This window comes from Hyperoodon ampullatus, assembly GCF_949752795.1.
Source record: "Hyperoodon ampullatus genome assembly, chromosome: 2".
Taxonomy (NCBI): domain Eukaryota; kingdom Metazoa; phylum Chordata; class Mammalia; order Artiodactyla; family Ziphiidae; genus Hyperoodon; species Hyperoodon ampullatus.
The window spans coordinates 192,938,748-192,964,500 of NC_136915.1; the positions used below are offsets into that span (position 1 = coordinate 192,938,748).

The window sequence follows — 25,753 nt, forward strand, 5'->3', positions numbered from 1 at the left end:
ACAGCACATTGAAAGGATCATACACCATGATCAAGAGGGGTTTATTCTATTAATGCAAGGATTCTTCAATATAAGCAAATCAATCAATGTGATACACCATATTAACAAATTGAAGGAGAAAAACCATATGGTCATCTCAATAGATGCAGAGAAAGCTTTCGACAAAATTCAACACCCATTTATGATAAAAACCCTGCAGAAAGTAGGCATAGAGGGAACTTTCCTCAACATAATAAAGGCCATATATGACAAACCCACAGCCAACATCATCCTCAATGGTGAAAAACTGAAACCATTTCCACTAAGATCAGGAACAAGACAAGGTTGCCCACTCTCACAATTCTTATTCCACATAGTTTTGGAAGTTTTAGCCACAGAAATCAAAGAAGAAAAGGAAATAAAAGGAATCCAAATTGGAAAAGAAGAAGTAAAGCTGTCACTCTTTGCAGATGACATGATAATATACTATACGTAGAGAATCCTAAAGATGCTACCAGAAAATGACTAGAGTTAATTAATGAATTTGGTAAAGTAGCAGTATACAAAATTAATGCACAGAAATCTCTGGCATTCCTATACACTAATGATAAAATATCTGAAACTGAAATCAAGAAAACACTCCCATTTACCATTGCAACAAAAAGAATAAAATATTTGGAATAAACCTACCTAAGGAGACAAAAGACCTGTATGCAGAAAATTATAAGACACTGATGAAAGAAATTAAACATGATACAAATAGTTGGAGAGATAGACCATGTTCTTGGATTGGAAGAAATAACATTGTGAAAATTACTCTATTACCCAAAGCAATCAACAGATTCAATGCAATCCCTATCAAACTACCACTGGCATTTTTCTCAGAACTAGAACAAAAAATTTCACAATGTGTATGGAAACACAAAAGACTCCAAGTAGCCAAAGCAATCTTCAGAACGAAAAACGGAGCTGGAGGAATCAGGCTCCCTGACTTCAGACTACACTACAAAGCTACAGTAATCAAGCCAGTATGGTATTGGCACCAAAACAGAAATATAGATCAATGGAACAGGATAGAAAGCCCAGAGATAAACCCACGCACATATGGTCACCTTATCTTTGATAAAGGAGGCAGGAATGTACAGTGGAGAAAGGACAGCCTCTGCAATAAGTGGTTCTGGGAAAACTGGACAGATACATGTAAAAGTATGAGATTAGATCACTCCCTAACACCATACACGAAAATAAGCTCAAAATGGATTAAAGACCTAAATGTAAGGCCAGACACTATCAAACTCTGAGAGGAAAACATAGTCAGAACACTCTAAGACATAAATCACAGCAAGATCCTTTTTGACCCACCTCCTAGAGAAATAGAAATAAAAAGAAAAATAAACAAATGGACCTAATGAAACTGCAAAGCTTTTGCACAACAAAGGAAACCATAAAGAAGACCAAAAGGCAACCCTCAGAATGGGAAAAAATATTAGCAAATGAAGCAACTGACAAAGGATTAATCTCCAAAATTTACAACCATCTCATGCAGCTCAATAACAAAACAACAAACAGCCCAATCCAAAAATGGGCAGAAGACTTAAATAGACATTTCTCCAAAGAAGATATACAGACTGCCAACAAACACATGAAAGAATGCTCAACATCATTAATCATTAGAGAAATGCAAATCAAAACTACAATGAGATATCATCTCACACCAGTCCGAATGGCCATCATCAAAAAATCTACAAACAATAAATGCTGGAGAGGTTGTGGAGAAAAGGGAACCCTCTTGTGCTGCTGGTGGGAATGTGAATTGGTACAGCCACTATGGAGAACAGTATGGAGGTTCCTTAAAAAACTACAAATAGAACTACCATATGACCCAGCAATCCCACTACTGGTTATATACCCTGAGAAAACCATAATTCAAAAAGAGACATGTACCAAAATGTTCATAGCAGCCCTATTTACAATAGCCCGGAGATGGAAACAACCTAAGTGTCCATCATCGGATGAATTGGTAAAGAAGATGTGGCATATATATACAATGGAATATTACTCAGCCATAAAAAGAAATGAAATTGAGCTATTTGTAATGAGGTGGATGGACCTAGAGCCTGTCATACAGAGTGAAGTAAGTCAGAAAGAGAAAGATGAATACTGTATGTTAACACATATATATGGAATTTAAGAAAAAAAAAATGTCATGAAGAACCTAGGGGTAAGACGGGAATAAAGATGCCTACCTACTAGAGAATGGACTTGAGGATATGAGGAGGGGGAAGGGTAAGCTGTGTCAAGGTGAGAGAGTGGCATGGACATATATACACTACCAAATGTAAAATAGATAGCTAGTGGGAAGCAGCCGCATAGCACAGGGAGATCATCTCAGTGCTTTGTGTCCACCTAGACGGGTGGGATAGGGAGGGTCGAAAGGAGAGAGATGCAAGAGGGAAGAGATCTGGGGACATATGTATATGTATAACTGATTCACTTTGTTATAAAGCAGAAACTAACACACCATTTTAAAGCAATTATACTCCAATAAAATGTAAAAAAAAAAAAAAAAAAAGAAAGTAGACCACTCTCTTACACAATACATAAAAATTAATCCAAAATGGATTAAAGACTTGAATGTAAGACCTGAAACCTTAAGACTCCTAGCAGAAAATATAGGTGGTAAGTCCCTTGACCTAGGCCTTGGTGATGATGGTTTGAATCTGACACCAAAAGCAAAGGCATCAAAAGCAAAAATAAACAAGTGGGACTATTTCAAACTAAAAAGCTTCTGCACAGGAAAGGATAACATCAATGAAATAAAAAGGCAACCTAAAATGGGAAAAATATTTGCAAATCATATATCTGATAAGGAGTTAATACCCTAAATATTAAAGAACGTATTCAACTCGACAGCAAAAAAAAAAAAAAAAAAAAAAAATTGGAATAAAAATGGTCATAGGATCCAGATAGACATTTTTCCAAAGAAAACATACAGATGTCCAACTGGTACATGAAAATGTTCTCAACATTACTAATTATTAGGAAAATGCAAATCAAAATCACAATGAGATATCACCTCCCACCTGTTAGAATGGCCATTATTAAAAAGAAAAGAAATAAAAAATGTTGAAGAGGTTTCAGAGAAAAGGAAATCTTCTTACACTATTGGTGAGAATGTAAGTTGGTGTAACCACTATGGAAAACAGGATGGTGGTTCCTCAAAAAATAAAAAATAAAACTACCATATAATCCTGCTATTCTACTCCTGGGTATTTATCCCATAAAAATCCCTCAAAACTCTAATTCAAAAAGATACACACACACCCCTATGTTCATTGCAGTAGTGTTCACAATAGCTAAGATATGGAAACAATCTAAGTGTTTATTGATGGATATATGAATAAAGAAGATGTGGTATGTATGTATATATACACACCCACAATGAAATGTGTTATTCAGCCATAAAAAGAAGGAAATCTTGACATTTGTGACAACATGGTTGGACCTAGAGGGCATTATGCTAAGAAAAATAAGTCAGACAGAGAAAGACAAATACCATATGATTTCACTTATATGTAGAACATAAAAAAAACAAAACATGCTAACAAAACAAAACTCATAGATTGTTGGTTACAGAGGAAAAGGAAGAGAATGGGGTAAAATGGGTAAAGGGGATGGATTGTATGGTGACGTATGGTAACTAGACTTATGGTGGTGATCACTTTCTCTTGTATACAAAGATCAAATTATTATGTTGTACACCTGAAACTAATATAATGTTATTTTTACCAGTTTTACCTCAAAACTTATAATACTATTTAAACTAATCAAAAGAATATTGTAGAAAATCAGATAAAGATACCTTACCATTCATTTCCTTGTGAAGGGTTTTCTAGTAGCACTCGGATTATGTACAAAAAGCAGCTTAATAATTTGAGAGAAAAATTGAACAGACGTATTCTTAGACCTTTAAACAAACAACAAAAATTGGATTTTCATTTGAACTCAGTCCACAAAAGACTAAAAAGAATTGTCAAAAATACCAGCTTTAAGTACAGCACTCAAATTGTGTTTAGAATCTACAATATCATAATTGCTTACCCACTCTGAAGTTCTAGGTGTCTAAATATTGAAACAAAAAATGAGAATGACAGAATGTATGAACCGCAAATGACAGTGAATATTATATCCTAAGAGTAAATCTACATTTGAGCATTCAGAAGCCACAAAAATCATGTCTAATCAAGATTGGTTCAAATATGCTTAGAAGTTTAAGCATTTTATAGATCCATGAATTTTGGAATAAATTTTAACTAACCAGAAAATCTAGCTGCTTACAAATTCACATGATAAGTTATAAATCTTGTATCTTCTGAGCACCTTGTAGGTTTGATTGTAGAGAAATTATTATCATGTAAATAATTATGTATTATACAGTTAATTAGTAATTATAGAGAAATCCTAATAGCATATGTTGGGAAATACAGAAGCATGCACACACACACACACACACACATGCAGACAGATTTTTGAGACTCCACCAACTTTTTACTTTAGGTTTAAATACCAGTGAAATCTTAAAAATTTTTTTGTGGGAATTAAGACTGCCATGTATGTATCTTTGTGTCATTCACAGTTATGCAGCCTATAATACTTGATGATGAAGAAGAGTAATTAATATTAAGCAAAATGTGTTTAAAGTCTGATTAATAGAAGCATTACCTTTCCTGCAATTATCAGGTGGTAACTGATTCACAGATTGTGAATAAAATTTTGAGGTCTTCCTATAATTAATTCTCAATAAAATATGGAAATGAAATGCCATTTTGTTTTTACTCTGCTATAAGTGAGTGTACCTGAGGTAACATTTCTTAACAGTAAAAGGTTAATGCTTATTAATTGTGCAATTTTTCCTTGGTTTTCCTACTAAAATGCTAGGTACTTATGGGTTAGCTTCTTTATAAAGTCTTCTAAACTTAATGAAATTGCCCTGGTTTTATAGAACTGATCTCCTCAAATGACAGCTTAGTCAAATCTGGCTGTTGTTGAAGTATTCAAATAATACATCTATTCCTTCTGGCCTGGAGAAAGAAAATTTTTAGTAAAATTAATTTTAAAATAAAGGAAACCTTCTGTGCAAATGATGTGGCCTCTCCAGGTAACATCTATTGGTGGGACCACCTTGGGAATTCAAAACAACTGGATTAGAGAAGCATTAGTTATTATTAGCCTAATCCTAAAACTAACCAGCCATTAAGATTCTCTAGCCTGTGTGCCTTACAGACTGAAATATTCCCTGGAGTCAGTATTTGGGTAACTGCTCACAACTCAAATTTCTATGAACACTATAGAAGCACAACTTACTTTAGACCACCCCAGGAGGATTCAGAGATCAAAATTCAAAGAGAGCAAAGTCTACCCCAATCTAATGTAGACCTCTCCAATGCTTCTTGACATCTTAAGCAATAATCACATGAAAAAACTGCATATTGGTTCATTATTTATGGCTTTTTCAAAGTACATGGTACTAGGGAGAGACAAGTATGACTGGCACTTCAACCCTGAACAGGCTTAGGAGGTCAGTGACTATGCTAATTTCATGCCTCCTTGAAGTTCCAATGTTTCCCAGGTTTCTTTTTGATGATAAGGATCCCTGGGATGTTATATGCTGAGCTTAGCTTTATACTTCCTGCTTTTAAATCTCCCGGGGAGGATGCTAGTAATCTGTAGCTTTCGGAACACGCTACATGTTTCTTGTAATTAGGTGTGATGGGGAAACTCTTCCCTACTAAATCAGTAAACTAGAAAAGTATTCCCCATTATGGTCACTTGGAATCACCAGAGCCTTCTCACAACAAGTTTTGGTATCCCTCCCAGTTAAAATATGGAACCCTCACTTAAATGATTTTCCTCAATGTTCCTACCAATCCAAATGGTCCACTCAGAAGTCTACTTACTGATGTGGGATTTTGAGAAGTAAAATAGTCAAGAAACCTTGACTTGACACCACCAGATGTAACATCTATTGTTTTCTAAGCTTTAATGCCTGGCAGATAAGACTATCAATTTTACTTCTCTCTATAAAAGATATTTTGCAAAAGGATTGCAAAGCTGGAATTTTTTAAGGTAAACATATATACAAATATATAGTCAGGGGAATAAAATGAAAGACTTACTTGATCTCTGGTTTTTGATAAAAAATAACTTTAGTCTCTCTTTAAATGTGTTTTCATTCATATAAAATTCAACTTGCACCCTGCAAACAAAAAATAAAAACATAATTAATCTAAAGACTAATATATAAGAAAACAAAAATAAATTATTTGATGTGATACATTGTATACTTTGAGTGAATCCCCACCACAGAAAAGGAGAATTGAGTAAAATGCTGATTTTTTATTTTTGAGAGAAGCAGTCACTTTCAAATTTTAAAGATATAGTCAGTTCAAATATCATATGTAGTTGATTTGATTATTTGTATCAATGGATATGATGAGTGGTATGGGTGATTTCAAACAGCAATAATGCAAAAGTCTTTCATATGTGTTTTGGAATAATTTTTTATGAGCGTTTTCCTAATTCTTTTTCCTGTCATCAGAATCAACTGCATGCTTAAAAAATTCAGGTTGAACTAACCACTCCAGATCTACTGTATCTGAAACTTAAGGGACTGGGCCTGAAAATCTATTTTTAGCAAGTCTTCACTTTATCTTGAGACTATTTGTGACAACACGTATGGAACACTTTACCTTTTTATTTATCTAGCTCATATTAAAATATATATGGATCAAGAAAGGAGTGGTAGTTCAAGTGGAATGTTAAAGTCACCATAGAGATGTTACAAACCAGACAAATCAATTAAGGACTGGATATTCTACATTTAATCTAGTATAAACTGATACCAACACTCTAAAACATAATAGCATTCTAATAAATGCATTTACTTTCTCCCTAAATTCTAGCAAACTTCTCTTATGTGATAGGACTTAAATAATATTTTCAAAATACTGAGTGAAAAGAAACATTGTGTTCAGTGCATGGTGACTTGTGAATAATCATCATCTGAAATTTTCTTAGTTAAATAGTCTCAAACATATTTATTATAGGTTAGGATCCCCCAAAAAATAAGAAAACATTTTAATGCTTACACAAACAACAGACATAATTTCATTTTTCCTTATGTGACAAAAGTTTGATAATGTAATCTATATAAGTGAGATAGTTTTTTGTTCTTTTGTTTTGCAGGAGTACACAAAAGAGATAAAACTGGAGAAAAAATAATTGACATGTACTACAGAAATATTTCACTCCTAAATTCTAAGCTGCATGTTCAAGAAGATCCATGAATATTTTAAAAGCAATCTCTTAGGCCATAAAAACAAAAGAGCTTTTGTTATCAATTGCAAAACAAGTTTTATCTGTTATACCTTCTAGAAGACTTGAATTGCTCTTTTTCTCTTATTCCTAAAGAAAATATCCTCACCCATAAACATTTTTTTCTTTTCTTTGCATCATTTTGTCATTTACTGTCCTCTTTTTTACTTTATATGTAAAATCACAAAAATCAACACATAAATCATGATTCTCTTTACTTGTTAATTTCTTTAGCAAGAAGCCATGAAAATTGCAACAATATCTTCTAGCAGAACACCTCTATATGCATGCCTGTGTGCATGCACACACCAATTCACATATATGCAAATCTTCACACTCACATTCTATAAAAGTACTTGCACACACATGCAGTCTCACAACTCCACTAGTATCTTGGAAAGCCATGATTGGCTCTGTTTCCCTTGTTTATCAAATGAAAAGGACTTTATTTTAAATAAAGCAACTGTAACACTGACATCAAGCTAAATTAGTTCATATTTGCTATGGATACAAAAGCAAATTAGAGAGGACATATGGCTACTACACAAGTAATAAAGCAAAGGTCATGTAGATTTGCTTCCTAGAATTATCAAATTTATAAAAATATGAGTCCATTCTTCAGTTAATATCAGGAGTACAGTACTGGGTATATAATAGAGGTGAATTTTTCAACTAAAATGAGATCATCTAAAGCCTGAAGCAAAAAATGAGGGATCTGGAAAGTATTTCATTGGATGACAAGTTTAAGGAACTGGAAATGTTTAATCTAAATATGAAGAATACACACTAACAAAATGGCTGTCTTTAAATACTGAAGTGACCATCACTATTAAAATGAGATGATTCATAATATGATGCTCTATTGTATAGGATTAATTATAGAAAAATATGAGATTATGAATGATATTACCCGATTTTGAAATGGCCATCATTATAAAGTGTAGAACTCGCCAATCCATATAAATGTGCCAAAGACTAGATAAGAGCTTGCAAGTGACTGGATTTTTTTCCTGAGGTAAAAGCAATTTTGCATAGTGTGAGGTCTCTCACTAAAGACTTCAAAATTCCATTTTAGTTATAATATCGTGTGAAGTAAAACTTTCTTTTTTAAATTATTTTATTTTATTTTATTTTTTTGGCTGTGTTGGATCTTTGTTGCTGCATGCTGGCTTTCTCTAGTTGCGGCGAGCGGGGGCTAATCTTCATTGTGGTGCATGAGCTTCTCATTGTGGTGGCTTCTCTTGTTGTGGAGCACAGGCTCTAGGTGCGTGGGCTCAGTAGTTGTGGCACATGGGCTCAGCAGTTGTGACTTGCGGGCTCTAGAGCACAGGTCCAGTAGTGGTGGCGCACGGGCTTAGTTGCCCCACTGCATGTGGGATCTTCCCGGACTAGGGCTCTAACCCGTGTCCCCTGTATTGGCCCAGGCAGATTCTTAACCACTGGGCCACCAGGGAAGCCCGAAACTCTTAATTAATCTAGCAATCTCTCCAAGTCAATATCACTGAGGACCATGGATGATATTAAAGCATAAATTTATACAAATGCTTTTCAAAGCTAAAATGAAAAAAACAAACAAAAAATAATCAAAATGCTTTTTGACCCATGTCTTCTATCAGGTACAAAAAAATGTCCTTTGGGTTTACTATTTATAATATGGAGTGGATTTTTCTTTTATTTGATCCAACGGCAACTCTTTGGGAATCAAGGCCACTTAGTGTACTGTACACTTTCAGGAACTCTCCAGCACCATAAAGTTCTCTAGTACTCAGGGATTTAGGACAGTGTTTACTTTTTATCTTTCCCAATTTTTTTCATGATTTTAGTTTTTCCCTTTCCAGATTTAAATGTGCTTTTCCCTTTCCAGATTTAAATGTGCCTTTCCTTCCTTCCTTCCTCCTTTTCTTCCCTCCTTCCTTCCTTCCTCTCTTCTGATCTTCCTCTTTCCTTCTTCTCTTCCTTCCTTCCTCTTTTATGGCCTGTCTCCTCCCACCTAACTTTATCTGAATTTACCTCCATCCAGGAGGTCATTTTAGTGGACTCAAACTATATGGTTTTGAACAATACATCAGGGAAAATCTGCCCTCATCACTCCTTAAAATGTCATTTTTCCACATGTTTATACTCAAAATAAAATTAAGATCATTTTGTCACATTTATCCCAATATAATAGTGGAAATGGGTGTATTTAATAAGAAATAAAGTGGAGTTGCAATCCTTATTAGGCCATATCCGTTCTTACTGACATATGTTACTATTGGTTAATAACATTATTTTTATGTTGGTCAACAATGTTTTATTTTTTTATTTGGGCAGATCCTATAATTTTGTTTGCTATTCTAAAAGTGTTTTGTTCCAACCTTTAACTTTTGTTTTTGATACTGTAATTGACTACCATGTTGAAGTCTCTCATAGGTAGTGATATTGTTCAGGTTTATTTTCTGAATTTTCTAGGCCGACAATCATGTCATCTGGAAATCTCCAATATTTGTATTCCCATTTTATTGTTCTGGTCTTATTACATTGACTAGAGCTTTTTGATGAAAAAAAGAATAATCAAATAACCATGGTGTGCATTCTTAGAAGGCTTCTAGTGCTTTAGCAGTAATTATATTGTTGACCATGAGATTGCAATAAATACTTATGTTTTACTAAAACTCATAACAGGAATGAATGAATGTTGATGTTAAAAAAAAACCTGTCTTGAATCCATTAGTTGATGGTACATTTTTGTTTTTCTCTTGATTTATTGATTTGGTAAATTATTTTAATAGTTTTTCTATTAGGCAATTATTTTTTTCAATTGTGGAATAAGTTGTTTTTGTAATAGTAAGCTATTCATGTAATTTACTGCTGGATTCATTTTCCTATATTTTAGGAGCTTTTCTCCCATGCTCATAACTAAGATTGATGTGCTATTACCTTTAGATTATTCTAATATCTTCAAATACAGACTGAAAAACTTTCCAGATATTTTATTCTCTGGAACAATTTTAAGTATATAGAGATTTTTTGTATAACCATCATCAATTTGTCTTAACAGTATCAACTGCCTTAATACTGATTTAAATGTTTTATTTTTTTCCCATTTTCCATTGCTCTTATTACTTGAATTTAGCATAAAAATTATGCAGGATCTTGTTAAAAGGCAATTTCCTCGTTTCAGTCTTAAAATTCTTGTTTACTTTCTTTAAAATACCAAAAATAATTCTGACCCAGGTTGTCAGTGCACCATTCTTTCAGAAACACTTTTTTTTTTTTTTTGCTCTAATAATGCCTTGGACTCTGTTTAGGATGCCAAAGTTTTGCAGATATTCTTTTTTGGAAATTATGCTACATACAGATCATTATCAAAGGAAAATTCTTCCTCTGTGTCCACTTGGTGCTTTTCCCTTCTGCCTTCCTCTGACGCTGTGATATTGGTCATGGAGTCCAGGTACCAGTTTTTCTATTACTACACTCATTCAAACAAGGAAATATCTACCTGGACTTTCTGGTCTAACTGGTGTTCTTCCCTTCCAATCATACTTTATGATGGTGACAGTAGCACTTCTTAGTCATATGAAGTAAGTCCATTAGACTGTAAGCTCCATGAGGTTGGGGACCATATTGTTCATTCTTATGTCTTAAGTATCTCTTAAGTTACTTGAGACCTATTAGGGACCTATTCCTGTTCAATGCCTGAATGAAGGTCCCCAGTTCTTTCTTTGGTACAAACCTTAAGGACTCTGAGTCGATAATGTAGTGGAATAGATAAAGTCATCTTCCTTTCCTTAGGTTATAACTATTTTGAGGATGCAAAACTTGGGTTTGTGGTTAGCTGAATCCTCGTAAGCTCTTATTCCAACTTGGTCTACCTTGTGATTAATGATCATTTCCTGCAGGTTTTCTTTTCAATTTTATTAATTTGGATGTGTTTGTTTATTTGCACCATCTCCCCATGATTTAATGAACATTTAGAAAAAAATCCACTACTGTTAATTGATTTAATTTTTACAGTGTTGCTATGACTTGGGTAAGGTCACCATCAACTTTATTTTGTAGAGAAAAAACTTTAATTCATATAATTTTAGCGACTTGTCCAAATGTATAGCTAGTACTGAGACAGAATTGGGACACTGGTCTTTCTGTTACTACTTCTTGCTTCCTGCCTCCTCATCAAGTTAGTTCTTCATTATTACGAGAGTTCTAGGTCACCTGCAAAGAGTTACAAAAGAGCACTGCAAACACCAAACCCACACAGGGGTACTGAGTAGTGTTTGTTTAATACTGCCCTTTGATTATTGGCTCTAAACCAGGTTCCTATCCATTTCCAAATATTCACTCTTAACTTCAGGTAACTAAATTATTTAACAGAGTTACCATTCAAGTGGAACCTTGTAAAAAAAAATTTAAAAATAAGCCTACCATTAATTTTTCATTTTAAAAAATTAGTTTCACCAGTTCATGCTCAAGTGCTTCCAAAGGCCTTCTACCTGGCTTCCAATCTTTACTACATGCACAAAAAATAAGCTCATTTTAAATACTTTGGAGTCTCTCCTAAAGCATTTCCCAATATCTTTTTGCCCATCTTATCTTTTCATAATTATGCAAGCCTAACTTTCCCACCTCTTTTAGTTGGTAACATCTTATAAGGAGGCAGAGATTAATTCTGGAGACTTTCAATAGCATTCTCTGCATTTTAAAAATAATGTCATTTTTCAGAAAGGGAAACCAGCTATTATTATATGCATATGTGTATATATATACATATATATACACATATATATGTGTTTACATAGATATATGTTTTTATATAGTACATGTACATATATATGTGTTTAAATAGTTATATATTTTTATATAGTGATGATAGATAGATAGACAGATAGATAGATAGATGTAATGGTAATGAGGAAAGATCCTGGGGTGCTAATCACTCATCAATTTTCTTTCATTCTGGATAATGCTGATACCCCTCAATAATACCCCTCAATAATAGCATTTATGCTTTTGTCACTCCTTGGTAATCACAGCTTGCTAGTAGCTGGAAATACACAGATTTGTGGTTTCCATGGGAAAACAATTTAGAAGTCCACCCAGGAGTACTTTTTTATTCAAGTCTCTCTTCAGTTTGAAAACTCATGTCCTCATGTCAATGTTCATTTTCAGGACCTACTCTCTGTACTTCCCCACTTTTCCAAAAATAATTAAATTTAAGCAATCCCAATTTAACTTAAACCTATGCACAGGAAGCAAAATATAAAGGAATCTAGGATAAGTATTTAGCTTTATTTAGGTATAAAGATACACTTTTTTATCCTTAAATTGCAAAGAGATTTTGCTTCTTCATACCCTGGCCCAACTGCACGGTGGGGGATAGGTCTCGATCAAGTAGGTATATATACATATGCATACAGGGTATAAAGATATATACATATATACACAAATATATGAACATGCATAAATGTAAACATACGTTCATAAAGTATAAAACTGTTAGCCACAGGAAGGCGGATAAGCTTACATAATAACGACTACAGGTAGCATGGCGTCACCACAAGCCTAACGGCCTCCCAATCAAAACTCATAACAACTACAACATGTAAATCCTCTTTGCTTTTTCTGTATGCATATAAGATAAGAAGAGGATAGAAGACACCATGTAATTTCTAACTCAGATTGGACTCTTGCACCAGTCATTTTAAAGCCTTGAAGGAAAAATATAATGATGCTCCCACAGCCCAGGATTGCTAGGAATGGGCCGCATGATTAAATAGCAAAGCCCAGTTTGGGAAGAAATGTGTGTGTTTGGGGGGAGGGAGCTATTGGGTCTCAAATAGTCAGGGCATGGTCAACAGATACTAGTTGTTAGTATGAAACTGGAAATTACACAAAGACTTCCATATGCAATGAAAGAAGCACCTTTTAGTTTTATTGAATTCTTTGCACCAATGTCATAAGATTTTAAATCAGTTCTGCAAGCCCTCTCCCATTCTGTACCTCAAAAGTCATAGATCAGTAATAGGTACAGCTCACTGGGGACACACATTTCTTTAGGATTTATTTTATTACTTAATATTCTTACTTAAGTAACATATATGATTTTAATAGATAAATCATACTGGGTTGAATACAGTTAAAGACATGGTCCCACAATTTGGAGAAAGAGGGGGAAACAGTCACAAATAGAATTTCACTCAATAAATATTACAATAAATCTAATGGGTTTTCTAGAGAAACTGAATTTTTCTCCACAATAGTTTGTTCGTATGTTCATTTATTTGTTTATTTTGTAGTGTAGTATAAGAGCTAAGAGGGATAAGAGCACAGACTTTGGAATCAGATGATATGCATCTGATTATCAGATTTCCTAACTTTTATTCTCTGTAAAATGTGGATATTATTTCCATTAACAGGTTATGAAAATTAAAGAAGATACTTTCTACGTGAGACAAACAACTGGACAATGGCAAATAACTTTTTTCTGGTATGTTGGTAGCTTAAAAATGTTCCTAGAATAAACACTTATAAAGTGAAAAACAAAAACTGTGGATCACTGATGCCAATTTGATGTAATTGATTCCTCCAAGATATATTTGCTTAGGAAAAATGAGGATATAAGGCAATAAATAACTTCACTGTTTACTCCAGAAAACTCCTACAGATCAATTTATTGGGGACAACAGTCCATTTACCTAGGCAAACACATCACTTATTTATAAGACATTAAGACTTGCATTGTCTTGTTACTTATTACTCATTAAGAGTTCAAAACCCTCACTTTGCTGTGTCTGCCAATGCTAAGTGACTTATCCTTTTTCACCATGAAAGATTCCCTCTGACACCACTTGAGCCCTTATTCCAAATCCTAATAAATATCTTACTTGTAACATCATCTTCTGAAGCATTGCTAATGCTTACTCACTAACTTCAGGGAGTTTAAATAAACTTAGTTTTACTTCATTTATAAGCATCTGGTGACATATCAATTATTTAAACAACAGTATAAAGGAAATTATCCTACATCTGCTGATTTATAACGTAATTATTTTTACTCAATCATGGAAGATGCAGGCTTAGATTGTCATTTTTAACACTGCATGATACTCTTCTATATATTCCTCTATGTTAACAATGCACCATTTTTTCACAATTCTCTTATATACATAAATGGATTTTTAGTTTTCTTGGTTTATTATAAAAAAATAAGAAAAAATCATGCACTTTTCTAATAAATAATAAATATATTGTCTATATTTTTACTAAATAACATAATATCTAAATGTCAAATCAATTTAAACCTATGTAAATGACAAATAACATAGCAGTAATCTAAAAATGTGTTTATCATCTTATTATAACAGTCAAATAAGTTTCTCTCAGAGTACTTTCCCAATACTTTTTCCCCAAACTGTCCAAGAAGGTAGACAATGATACAGTTAAAATGTGAAACTGTTACACTACAGAAACATTTGCTGTCAGTTTTGTCAGAAAAATTATCCAAAATTTGGAAGTAGGCAAAAGAGATTACTAGATGTTCTTTTAATAAAATGCTGGCCTTGACTTTGTATTTTCTGTGCATTTTTACAACTGTGGAGGAACAGATCTTAGTAAGCAAAGTTGTGTCAAGTAGACATGCAAAGAATCTCCACCCAACAAAAGGGAAAGCTCCAAAGGTTAATGCACATGGCCTCATAGGACTTCTGGAGGTGGGGCTGCTAACCCAACCACCTTATTTTGACATTGCCTGGAAATACCTAGCTTCTTCAATACTCTACCAGTTTTAAATTAGTACTGTTTCCCTCCTTAATCAATGAGTTGAATATAAGTTTTGACAAGTTTTCATTTCATATTTGGATGAGGGATATGATCTTTTAACCTTTTGAAAATTGTACTCTAACAGTACCTCCTCTAATAAGGGCTTCTTATTAATTACTGGCATAATTTAAGTTGTCCCAAATGCTTTGGAAAACAATTTGGTATTTATATTATAAAATAAACCAAAGGTTCTATAAAATTCCAATCAAACTCACATAGGCAATGTTGTGGAACTTGATAAGCTGATTCTATAGAGGGTGAAAGATTAAACTAAATAAGACATTTGTGAAGAAGAATAAAGAGTAGATATTTTCCCTACCTGATATCAAGACTTATGATCCTACAGTAACTAAAAGATTATAAGTATGGCACAGAGAAAAAAAAATTGATTAGTGGAATAAAACAGTCAATAAATTGACTCATGCATATATTGAATATTATTATGTAACAAAAAGAGTATGACAGGTCAATAGGAAAAAGAGGAACTTCCAATAAATTGATTTTTAAATAGTTATCCAAATAGGAAAAAAAATGAAATTGGACCCCCATCTCACACCATATGGATTAAATCACCCTTACATAGATTAAGGAAACTTTTAAACTCTTATTAAAAAATAATGGTGAATACTTTTTTTGACATTTGAATAGTCAAACAGTACTTTAGATAGAAAAAGGAAAAAAAAAAGAAAATTATAAAAGAAGTTTTGCCTGGAAACATAGTATAAACCAATAAATAACTGATGGGCTCAGGAAATTCCCACAGCTCAATTTATAAGTTTTAAATTTAAATTTTAAAGGCAGTGGAAAGCAAGCTCACAACTAGGAGAAGATATGTGGATACAAAACCAGTAAAAGTTAAAAATCAAAAGTATATAAAGAATTCCTAAATCACTAAGAAAATAAACATGTAGCCAAAAGATGTGAAATGGCATCTAACATAAGAGGAACTATATTGGCTAATAAACCAAGGAGGAAATGTTCAACCTTATCAGTACTCAGGAAAATGCAAAAAAAAAGAGTCTATTGAGATAATATTTTATATCCATTTAATTGGAAAAAATCAAGAAGCATAATAATGCCAAATGTGAGAGAGAAGGTAAATCAAAGGATTTCTTAATTGTGGATGGAGTATAAATTGGTGCAATCACTTTTGTAAACAATTTGGTGTTATCTAATAAAATTGAATATTCACATATTTACAATTCAACCATTCCACTCCTAGATAAATGCCAGAGAGAAACTTACACACATGCATGAGGATGCATGTACAAGAATGTTCCAAAAAACACTGTTCATGAAAGCACAGAGAAAAATCAGAAGTAACTCAAATATCCACTTACAGGGAAATAGGCAGATCTGGTATATTTTTACAATGGAGTATTGCAGTAAAAATTAATGAAATATGCAATAATATGAATGGATCTTGGTAACCAGACGTTGAATGAAAGATGCAAGTCTGAGACGACTACATGTAGCATGGTGCCCACTTTGTCAAGTACAAGAGTATCTAAAACCAAACAATAACTTGTTTAGGGATACACATAGCATCTGTTAAACTATATTTGTTAAAAGGAAAAGAAAAGCCAAAATAAGGAGAGTGATGACCTCCAGGAGGGAGCAGGGAAGAGAGTGGAGGAATGCAGAGCTAGTTGTAAGTTATTAATAAAGTATTAGTTCTTTGAGTATCCATAGGTGTGTGTGTATATATATATATATATATATATATATATATATATATATAAATTATGAATAAATGAAGGAAAGAATGAATAAATGAATTAAATGAGAATGTGTCCATAGCAAAATATGGGGCGTTACACAAACTAAAAATTACAACTAAACTAATTCTGGGGATACAAAAAAATTCTTAAATATGTTATATTTATAAAAACTGGGGGTGAGAGGAACTCTGGGGTGTTACGTGAGAAATAATTTCCATACTCTACCAAAAAAGTAGATGACTCAAATCTATAACACAAGAAGGAATTTGTTATGGAGTCAGAGTGAATAGGGTTGGCAAGCTTGGATGGAAGGAGAGAGACACACCCAAGGCCTTTTCTGATATAAGAAATGGCAGGTACAAAGGGAAAAAGAAATGTGAGAAAAAGTATAGTACAGTTATGGAATTAAAAGGAGTTAAAATGGCTAGAGCACAGGAAGTGTATCAGGTAATAGCAATTCTGGAAAGCAGAGAGGTAGAGAAGAAGCCAGATAATTAAAAGAACTTGAATAGAAGCCAAGAAATATGTTAATAAACAGTGACAATACCATGGAGGAACTACTTATTGAAAATACCCAAGCACTCCACTGAACACACAGATGTATTACCTCATTTAATTCTCAAGAAATACCCTTAATGGGTACTATTACTATTTCCATTTTACAGATTAGGAGACAGAAGCATTTGCCCAAAATCACACAAATCCTAAATGGTGGACATAGCATTCACAACCAGGCAGGCTAACTCCCATACGCCTAGGCCTGATGATATATGAGCTTTAACCAAGAAAAAAAAATAGTGATATATAAATCAAATTTGCTTTTCTTTTTGCTATTTTTTACTGAGATATAATGGACATGTAACCTTATATTAGTTTCAGGGGTACAACCTAATGATTTGATATTTGTGTACACAGTGAATTGATCACCACAATCTAGTTAACATCCATCACCACATGCAGTTACAACTTGAGAACTTTTAAGATCTACTATCTTAGCAACTGTCAAATATGCTATACAATATTTTAATTTACAGTCACCATGTTGTACATTACATGCCCAGGACATTTATTTTATAGCTGGAGGTCTGTACTTTGACCATCTTCATCTCAAATTTACTTTTTATTTTTTAAGTTATTGTATTTTTTTCTGATTACAAAATATAGTAAAACGGATTATAGAATATACAACAATAGCTGATAGACATTTTTGGAATTTGTTGGATTAAATTTTATTTACACAAGAAATACTGCCTAACAATTTCACCTCCAACTATTTTAGTTTAGTAAATAAATATTATTCCTAAGACTGTATCATGATTAAGTACCATATAACTGAATTTGGTAGACATGGAATTTTGGCACCCAGACACCTCTCCTTCAATGATAGCTGGATAATTGCTAGCTCTGAGCTGCTACAGGCTCTGCCTCGGTTGCAATGAGCCAGCCTACCTGAGATCACACCTTTCACAACCCAAACTCCTATCAGGGTCTGCTTCCAGAGAATCCAATCAGAGACACTGGCAATTACTTTAGATAGATTGTCTATGAGTTTAACGGCAATTCAACTTGATCAAAAAGCAAGCAACTGATTGTGATTAAATTGGCAACATATAGATAACAGCAAACTACTTTATCACAAAAAAAGACTTCAAAGCAACTCAGGATTTTGCTTCTGACAATATGGTAAAGCATATTCCATAAACTCTTCCCAAATGAAATACCTTGAGAAGTTAAATAATTATTAAATGCACACACGCACACACACACACCACACACCACTTTTTTAACGTGTATGTCTTAGCTAGTAGGAAAGTAAGGGAAATCCTTAGAAGCCAGAAAAGACAAGAAATTAAGAAACCAGAGATATAAGTTAGCATTAAATCTGCTGTTCACCCTGGTGCTTTCTGCCAATTTTTGATGATATGGAGTTTCTATTTTGACAGACAGGAGACCTGGCAAAGAAATCTCCCACAGAAATCCCCTAGAAAGAACCAGGGTTATTGAAAAGGTAACGTACATCATCCGTGCATGAACTAAGGAAAATTCCTTATAGCAGAAGATGTGAATGCACTTAGCCATCTTGGCCATGCATTGATCCGTATTGAAAGAAATAAAGAGACACTGAGACTTCTTGTATTCATTTTCTAGAGCTGCCATTACAAAATACATGGGCGACTTAAACAACAGAAATTAATTTTCTCGTAGTTCTGGAGACTGGAAATCCAAGATCAAGGTGCCAGGGGGTTGATTTCTCCTGAGGCTTTTCTCCTTGGCTGGCAGAGGGCACCTTCTGACTGTGTCCTCATGGGATCTTCCCTCTGAGTTCAAGCATCCGTGGTGTCTCTGTGTGAGCAAATCTCCCCTTTTTACAAGGACACCAGTCAGATTGGATTAGGGCCCATCCTGATGGCCTCATTTTAACTTAATTACCCTTTAAAGGCCCTGTCTCCAAATACAGTCACGTTCTGAGGTACTGAGGATTAGGGCTTCAACATAATGAATGTTGTGGGGCACAATTCAGCCCATAACACTTACAAACAATAAACCTAAAATCATTGGCTCCAATTCCTCACCTCTTCTTCTTTCTTAAGCCTATTCCACTTCTCCACCAAATCTGCAATCATCAAGGTCACCAGTGACCTCTACGTGGCACGATGCAGAAATCAGGTCATCTTACCTATCCTATGAGCATTGGGCATAGTCGATCGCTTCCACATCCTTGAATCCCTTTCTTCACTCTATTCTTTTGGTTTTCTTCCACATTACAGTTTACTCCTCCTGGGTATCCTTGGCTCATTCATTCCCTTCTGTCCTTAAAATCCATCCTTTTGCAGCTATACTCAAAGAGTAATGAATCTCTATGCCCAAGTTTGCCAAATTTATATATCCCGCCCACTCCTCTCTCCTAAACTCATACATTCAAATTCAACTGCCTACTCAACTTTTCTACTGGGGTCTCTAGCGGATGTCTCCAACTTGGCATAACCAAGACCTAAATTTCTGATTTTTTCCCCTGAAATCTTCTCCCAATCTGAGCTGATGTTAAATCCATGCTTCTGGTGGTACACACAAAAGTCATGTAGTTATACCCCAATCCTCTTTTCACTTGAGCACATATTAATATTATTCTCCAGAGTTCTTTGAGCAGTACAAATCTTTTAGCAGAATAAGAAAGAAGAAACTTAAAAAAAAAAAAAAACGCTTATAATCAACATGTTTGGTCAAAACCAGCTTGCAAGAATGACCTAAAGATATTTAAACCTGCCTGCAGGTTAAAATTGATTTTCAAGGCAAGATATAGAAAAACAAAGTGAAACAAAACTTCAAGTGATAAATACAAATATTGAACCCAAATGGAAACTTCATCCATGTATCAATCTAGAAAAATAGGTGCAAAATATGTCACATCACTGAAAGAACTGTGATGTGCAAAGTCTTCTATTCTGAGGCATGACCTTTAATTAGATACCACTGCAAAAAATGCCAGATTAGATACCTAGGGACGTATAGAGACACAGGGGGAAGTATTGGAAAGGAAATAACCACCCAATTTCTTCTTCCCATCACCTTATTGTGTCTGAGAAAGGAGATACTCTGATCTGCCTGCTAATTTTCCCTATGCTATCCCCTCGCTCTCCCCAATTAATTCCAATTCTATCATCCAGAGTTCTATAAAAATTCAGGATTAGTTTGAGGATAAAATTTGTCATCGCAGTTTCTTAAAGCCTCATTAAATCGCAAGCCCCACTAGAGCGAAACTTATCAGCTTTTGCTTATAACTGTTTGCCCAGGGCCTAGAATATAGTGGATGTTCACTAATATATATGGAATGCAAAATTATTTGGCAGTAGTTGCTTCTGACACCACATTAGCATCCAAAGTTGACAACTATCAGCATGCAGAGGCTGGCAATCTGTGGCTACTACCATCTGGCATCTATGCTGGGCAACAAGAACTCCCAAGTTACCTTGCTCTAAAAGGAAGAACACATTTGTCAGTTTGCAAATGCATGCTTCTGATTTGCTGTGGATAATATGGGTACTCTAGCATGGAATAGTCACTCTTTACTTTCTCAACCAGACTTAATTATCATACGAGTTACTGGGCTTTTAAATTTGTGGGTCCACTACTTTTCAATAAAAATATATTCAGCTGGATCTTAAGAAAAATGAACAACTCAAACTAATTAAGCTTTATTTTGCCTTCCTTCTCGGCCTTGCTCTGCTTCCTTCAGGTCTCATTTCAGATGCCACCCGAACCTCCTTCCTCACCAAAGTCTTTAAGTGACACACATGTATTTTTGCTTAGCGCATTCAATTCCTTTGACCATAGTGCTTATTATAATGTATCAGAATGATCTTTTTAAAAGTGTCCATCCATCAAATAAACCTTACAGAGCACAAACCTAGTTCTATGGCATAGAACACAGAAATGTAAAAGAAGGGAAAAGTTAACTTTTAAACAATATTTACATAATTAGAAAGTTGGTACTTTACATTTTGAAAGTATATACCCTCCTTGAGCAAAGCAGACGCAGCTTAGCTTAGTGCTTTGCAAGAATAAAGAGCAAAAATAGACTGAAATAGACAGGAAGCTACCAAGTACCATATGGAATGCATCATTAATAACATCGAACTATAAGCCTCATCAAGAGTTGATTTGAGGGCATGTTTCTTGCTGTGTGTCCCTCCAAAGCTGCTAGTAATGGCTTTGCTTGGCTCTAAAATTGTGAGCACAAGAACTGTGTCTATTTTGTTCATTTTGATTGTGTTCTCAGAAGCTAACACAGTGCCAGGTACACATAATAGGTACTCAATATACTTGCTGAGTGTTGAATGAATTTTGCTCTAAAAGTTTGCTTTTTGCTCATTACTATTTACATTCTTATCTGCCAAATCATATTGTCAATTTAAAATCTCTTCTGAAGATGTTTCTAATTTTCCATCATCCTTCCTTTACACATTCTGATGTGGAGGCATATTTGAAATTTCCACCCAGTATTTCCTTCAACCTTCACTCCTCAATATTTTCTTCTCTGTGGGAGAAGTACTATTGAAAATACATATATTTTTCTTTCTGATACTTTCAGAATAACTATTGCACTTCACCAAAATTACTGATAAAACGTGGCTAAAAATGTGTACCATGTGAACATTGACATATATTTACTTAAATATTTAAATAAGTACATGTACAGTATTTGAATAGTAATTTACATATTTAAATAACTAATCAGTGGCATCTCTATATGTATATAAAATATAATATAGTTGATTTCCATTTATTTATTTCTGTTAGATATTTTTCTTTTACATATTAATAAATCATTAAATTCCAAAAGTATCACTTTGGTAATTCTGCCAAAACATGGCTTTTAGAATCGTGAAACTATTTGCCCCTGAAATGAAACATGTAAGATATCTCTCAGATCAAATAAGTCTGAATTACAATCATCAGTTTTTAAGAGGGAAACAAAAATGAATAGAGCTCATCTCAAAGAACAAATGAAACAAAGCCACAATAGATGACAGAATCCATCCTAGAGGGATGGATTGAACCTCTTGTCAGAACCCAAGTCTCTGGTTTAGGGAAACTGAAAAATATGTTTTAAAGTACTAAAAAAGTTGGGGAAAATTCTGGGTCCTGGCTCACCATCATTGATAATATTCATGGAAAGGAACTATGAAGATGGTTGTGAAGCATTTGTAACATTTTTGAGATGAAGGCAATTTTACTAGCAACCACAGCTATGGGTACAACTACAGCATGACCCTTTCAAGGATCCTGAGGTTTGTCACCAGAACTCAGAAAGCTGCTACCTCACATTCTAATCCCTATTAAGAAGGCTTCCAACTCTACATATCATTACAAGGCTTTTAGTTTTCTGTTAAAAGGTAGTCATTCTACACTATAAAATAGATGATAAGCTCAAGAATACTAATACCATGCAAACTTGCTTACCACTCCAGTATTTATGAAAATATGAATATTTCATTTTTACATTTATAAAAGTTGAGCAAGCACTGGCTCACCATTAACAAGGAAGGTGTTCCTTAGAATTAGAAAAAAGTTGAAGTGAAATTAAAGCCTGATTATAGATACATCGTGTGAAAATAATTGAGATTCAATTGTAATGGAATTTTTCTTCTTAATAATGGAATCATATTTTCCCTCATTTAAAGATAAATGGAAATGCCAAGAATATGTGTCATTTTATCTAACAACCAAAGAATATAAAGATCTCTATAATTATATTTAACAATATGTTTATGCAGAAAGAATCTCTACTTGGCAATTCCATTTCAAACTAGCTTTCACTTACTCCATGCATATCTGGCAATTCTACCCTTTTTTTTCTTATTAAACTTGTTTGTAAATGTACTTGGTATTAATTCATGTCCACAAAAGTTAAAATTAAAGTGAAAAGATTAATTTTATTGTCCATAAATGTTATAGGTCTCTTATATACAAATGCTGAAAGATACTACATATGCGAAAAGTATTATTAATAGAGATGCCAGCAGTTTCTGATGAAGAACCGATTTACATATACCAAAACAATGTTATAATTTACACAAAGAGTCAGTAAAATCTGCAGTAATGAAGTTACTGAATCTTACATGTTTATGCTTTGACTAAAAAAACTTGCAGATGCCTGAATTGACTATATTATTTGATATGTGTTATATCACCTAAGACTTCAGTTTGCATTTGAGGAAACAAACCTATTCAAACTATTTTAAATTAAAAAGGAATTTAAGGGCTTCCCTGGTGGCGCAGTGGTTGAGAGTCCACCTGCCGATGCAGGGGACGCGGGTTCATGCCCCGGTCCGGGAAGATCCCACATGCCGCGGAGCAGTTGGGCCAGTGAGCCATGGCGCGTCTGGAGCCTGTGCTCCGCAACAGGAGAGGCCACAAGAGTGAGAGGCCCGCATACCACAAAAAAATAAATAAATAAATAAATAAAAGGAATTTAAACTCATTCATAATTGAAAAGTGCCAGCCTGGGATTGACTGACGGAATGGCTTGAAACAGGAGCTCATCAATTTCACTGACTTTATTTTTCTCCATCTGCCAGTTTCATTTCCTTTACTTTATCCTGAAACGGATTTTCCTTTATGGTAATTAGATCTCTACAACTGCTTCAGAAATTGCATCTGTTCATGTGAAGTGCAGAGAAAAAGAAGCAAGTCTTTACCAGAATCTCACTGACCACAGGGTGTCAGTGGATCTGATTGTGCCATATATCCATCCCTAAATTAAACACTGAGGTCAAGGGATGAAGTTCTCTGATTGGCTTAGCCTTGGCCATATTCTTCGGTCTCAAATCTGGAGCTTAATTAGGGGTGGGGTGGAGGGAGGAAGGCACTAAAGCCCACGGACTGAGATGGAGGAATAGGTGGTTTTCCAGAGAGAAGTCAAGAATCAAGATCAAAAATGAGCAACTGGATGCCAGTGGTATAAAATAACTAAAGAGGCAATATGATGTATGATATGATGCAACTTATACGATGTAAAACAATGCAGTTCACATTAAAATCACACATAATCAGATTTACTTTCAGTGCTAAGCAAGATCTTCATGTTCCTATATCTTAAATATCGTTATCATAAATAATATTGAAAAATGACATTAGAAGTTCATTAGGACATTTCTACCTTGAATTTAGTATCTGGGGTATCAGCTTATTGAGGCAGTTCCTAGTTATCAAAATTTCATTTTGCATACATCTCTAGCTACAAGTAGATAGAAAAATCAAATTAGATATAATTTTGTGTTAAACTGTCCCCTAGCTTAGAGAAAATTAAGTTAAATAAAATGCCAGGTTTCAACGTTTATAAATACAGGGAGTGTTTTGTTATATAATCTTCAGTTTTTACATCTATTTTATATTGTTATGACTGGAGTAGAGAAAGGGAAGGAAGGTGATCATGAAAAGGTGTCAGGGTTTCATAAGCCACATTAAGGAGTTTGAAATTGGACTTTAAAGGTAATGGGGAGCCATTTAGATAGAGAATTATTTGTTATGTCTGTGGTTTTTGATAGTTCTAATCAGTATAGACATTGCATTTAAAGGGTCAAGGTTAAATATGACGAAACCCCAGTAGTCCAGGAAAAAGGTGATGTTAAGTAAATTTAAAAATGAACACTTATTTAGGGCTAGAAATAAGGCAATTTGGCGATTTGTTGTATATCAAGGTCCCTGTGGAGAAAAGAAGTCAAATTTGACTCCCAGATTTATACCTCAAGCATCTGATTAGATGTGGGTGTCATTTAACAGGAAAGCAAATATCAGAAAAGTGATATTTCAGTGATTTTTAGTTGTTGGAGAACACCTAGTGAAGAGATAGAAAATGACAAAATCAACATTCTCAGTAGTTTCACGGTCATTTGTGGATTTTTCACAAAGCAGCAAAAAATGTGAGTCTTTAGGGCGAGTTTCCATCTGAGGTTGAACAAGATGCTCTAACTTCATATATATATATATATATATATATATATATATATATATATATAACTTCTCTTACTTTGAACAAGTGCCTTTTCTATGCTCTATTTAGTGTCATGTTTTTTTGCATTTTGTTGGTGATTTCGCTGTTCAAAATAACCCTCCAGCCACAATGCTGAAGTACTGTCTGGGTTCCTAGATACCAGGCTGGGATGTACCTTATGGAGAAAATATGTTTGTTAGATAAGCTTCATTCAGGAATAAGTTAGTGTTATTGGCTGTGAGTTCAATGTTCCTTCAGAAAAAGGAAGTTCACCGATCTGTATGTGAGCCTGCTCTGGAAAATGTTTAATTGAGATCTATAGTGTATGATGAAGCTATGGAAAAGTTGGAAAACTGGCTAAATGTGAGGATTCATGAGATGTGGACAA

At 34.1% G+C, this 25,753-nt stretch overlaps 1 protein-coding gene across 3 annotated transcripts in view; it reads right to left on the reverse strand.

The window, feature by feature from the left end:
- The window catches only part of KCNT2 (potassium sodium-activated channel subfamily T member 2), a gene marked incomplete at both ends in the record, with an annotated part of 353,426 nt that overhangs the window by 244,417 nt on the left and 83,256 nt on the right, over positions 1–25,753 (reverse strand). For all 3 annotated transcript variants that reach the window (XM_079727058.1, XM_079727057.1, XM_079727056.1), the window contains 2 exons: positions 3,847–3,946; positions 6,156–6,235. In XM_079727058.1, the coding sequence (XP_079583184.1) occupies positions 3,847–3,946; positions 6,156–6,235 (180 nt within the window). The remainder of the gene's footprint in view (positions 1–3,846; positions 3,947–6,155; positions 6,236–25,753) is intronic.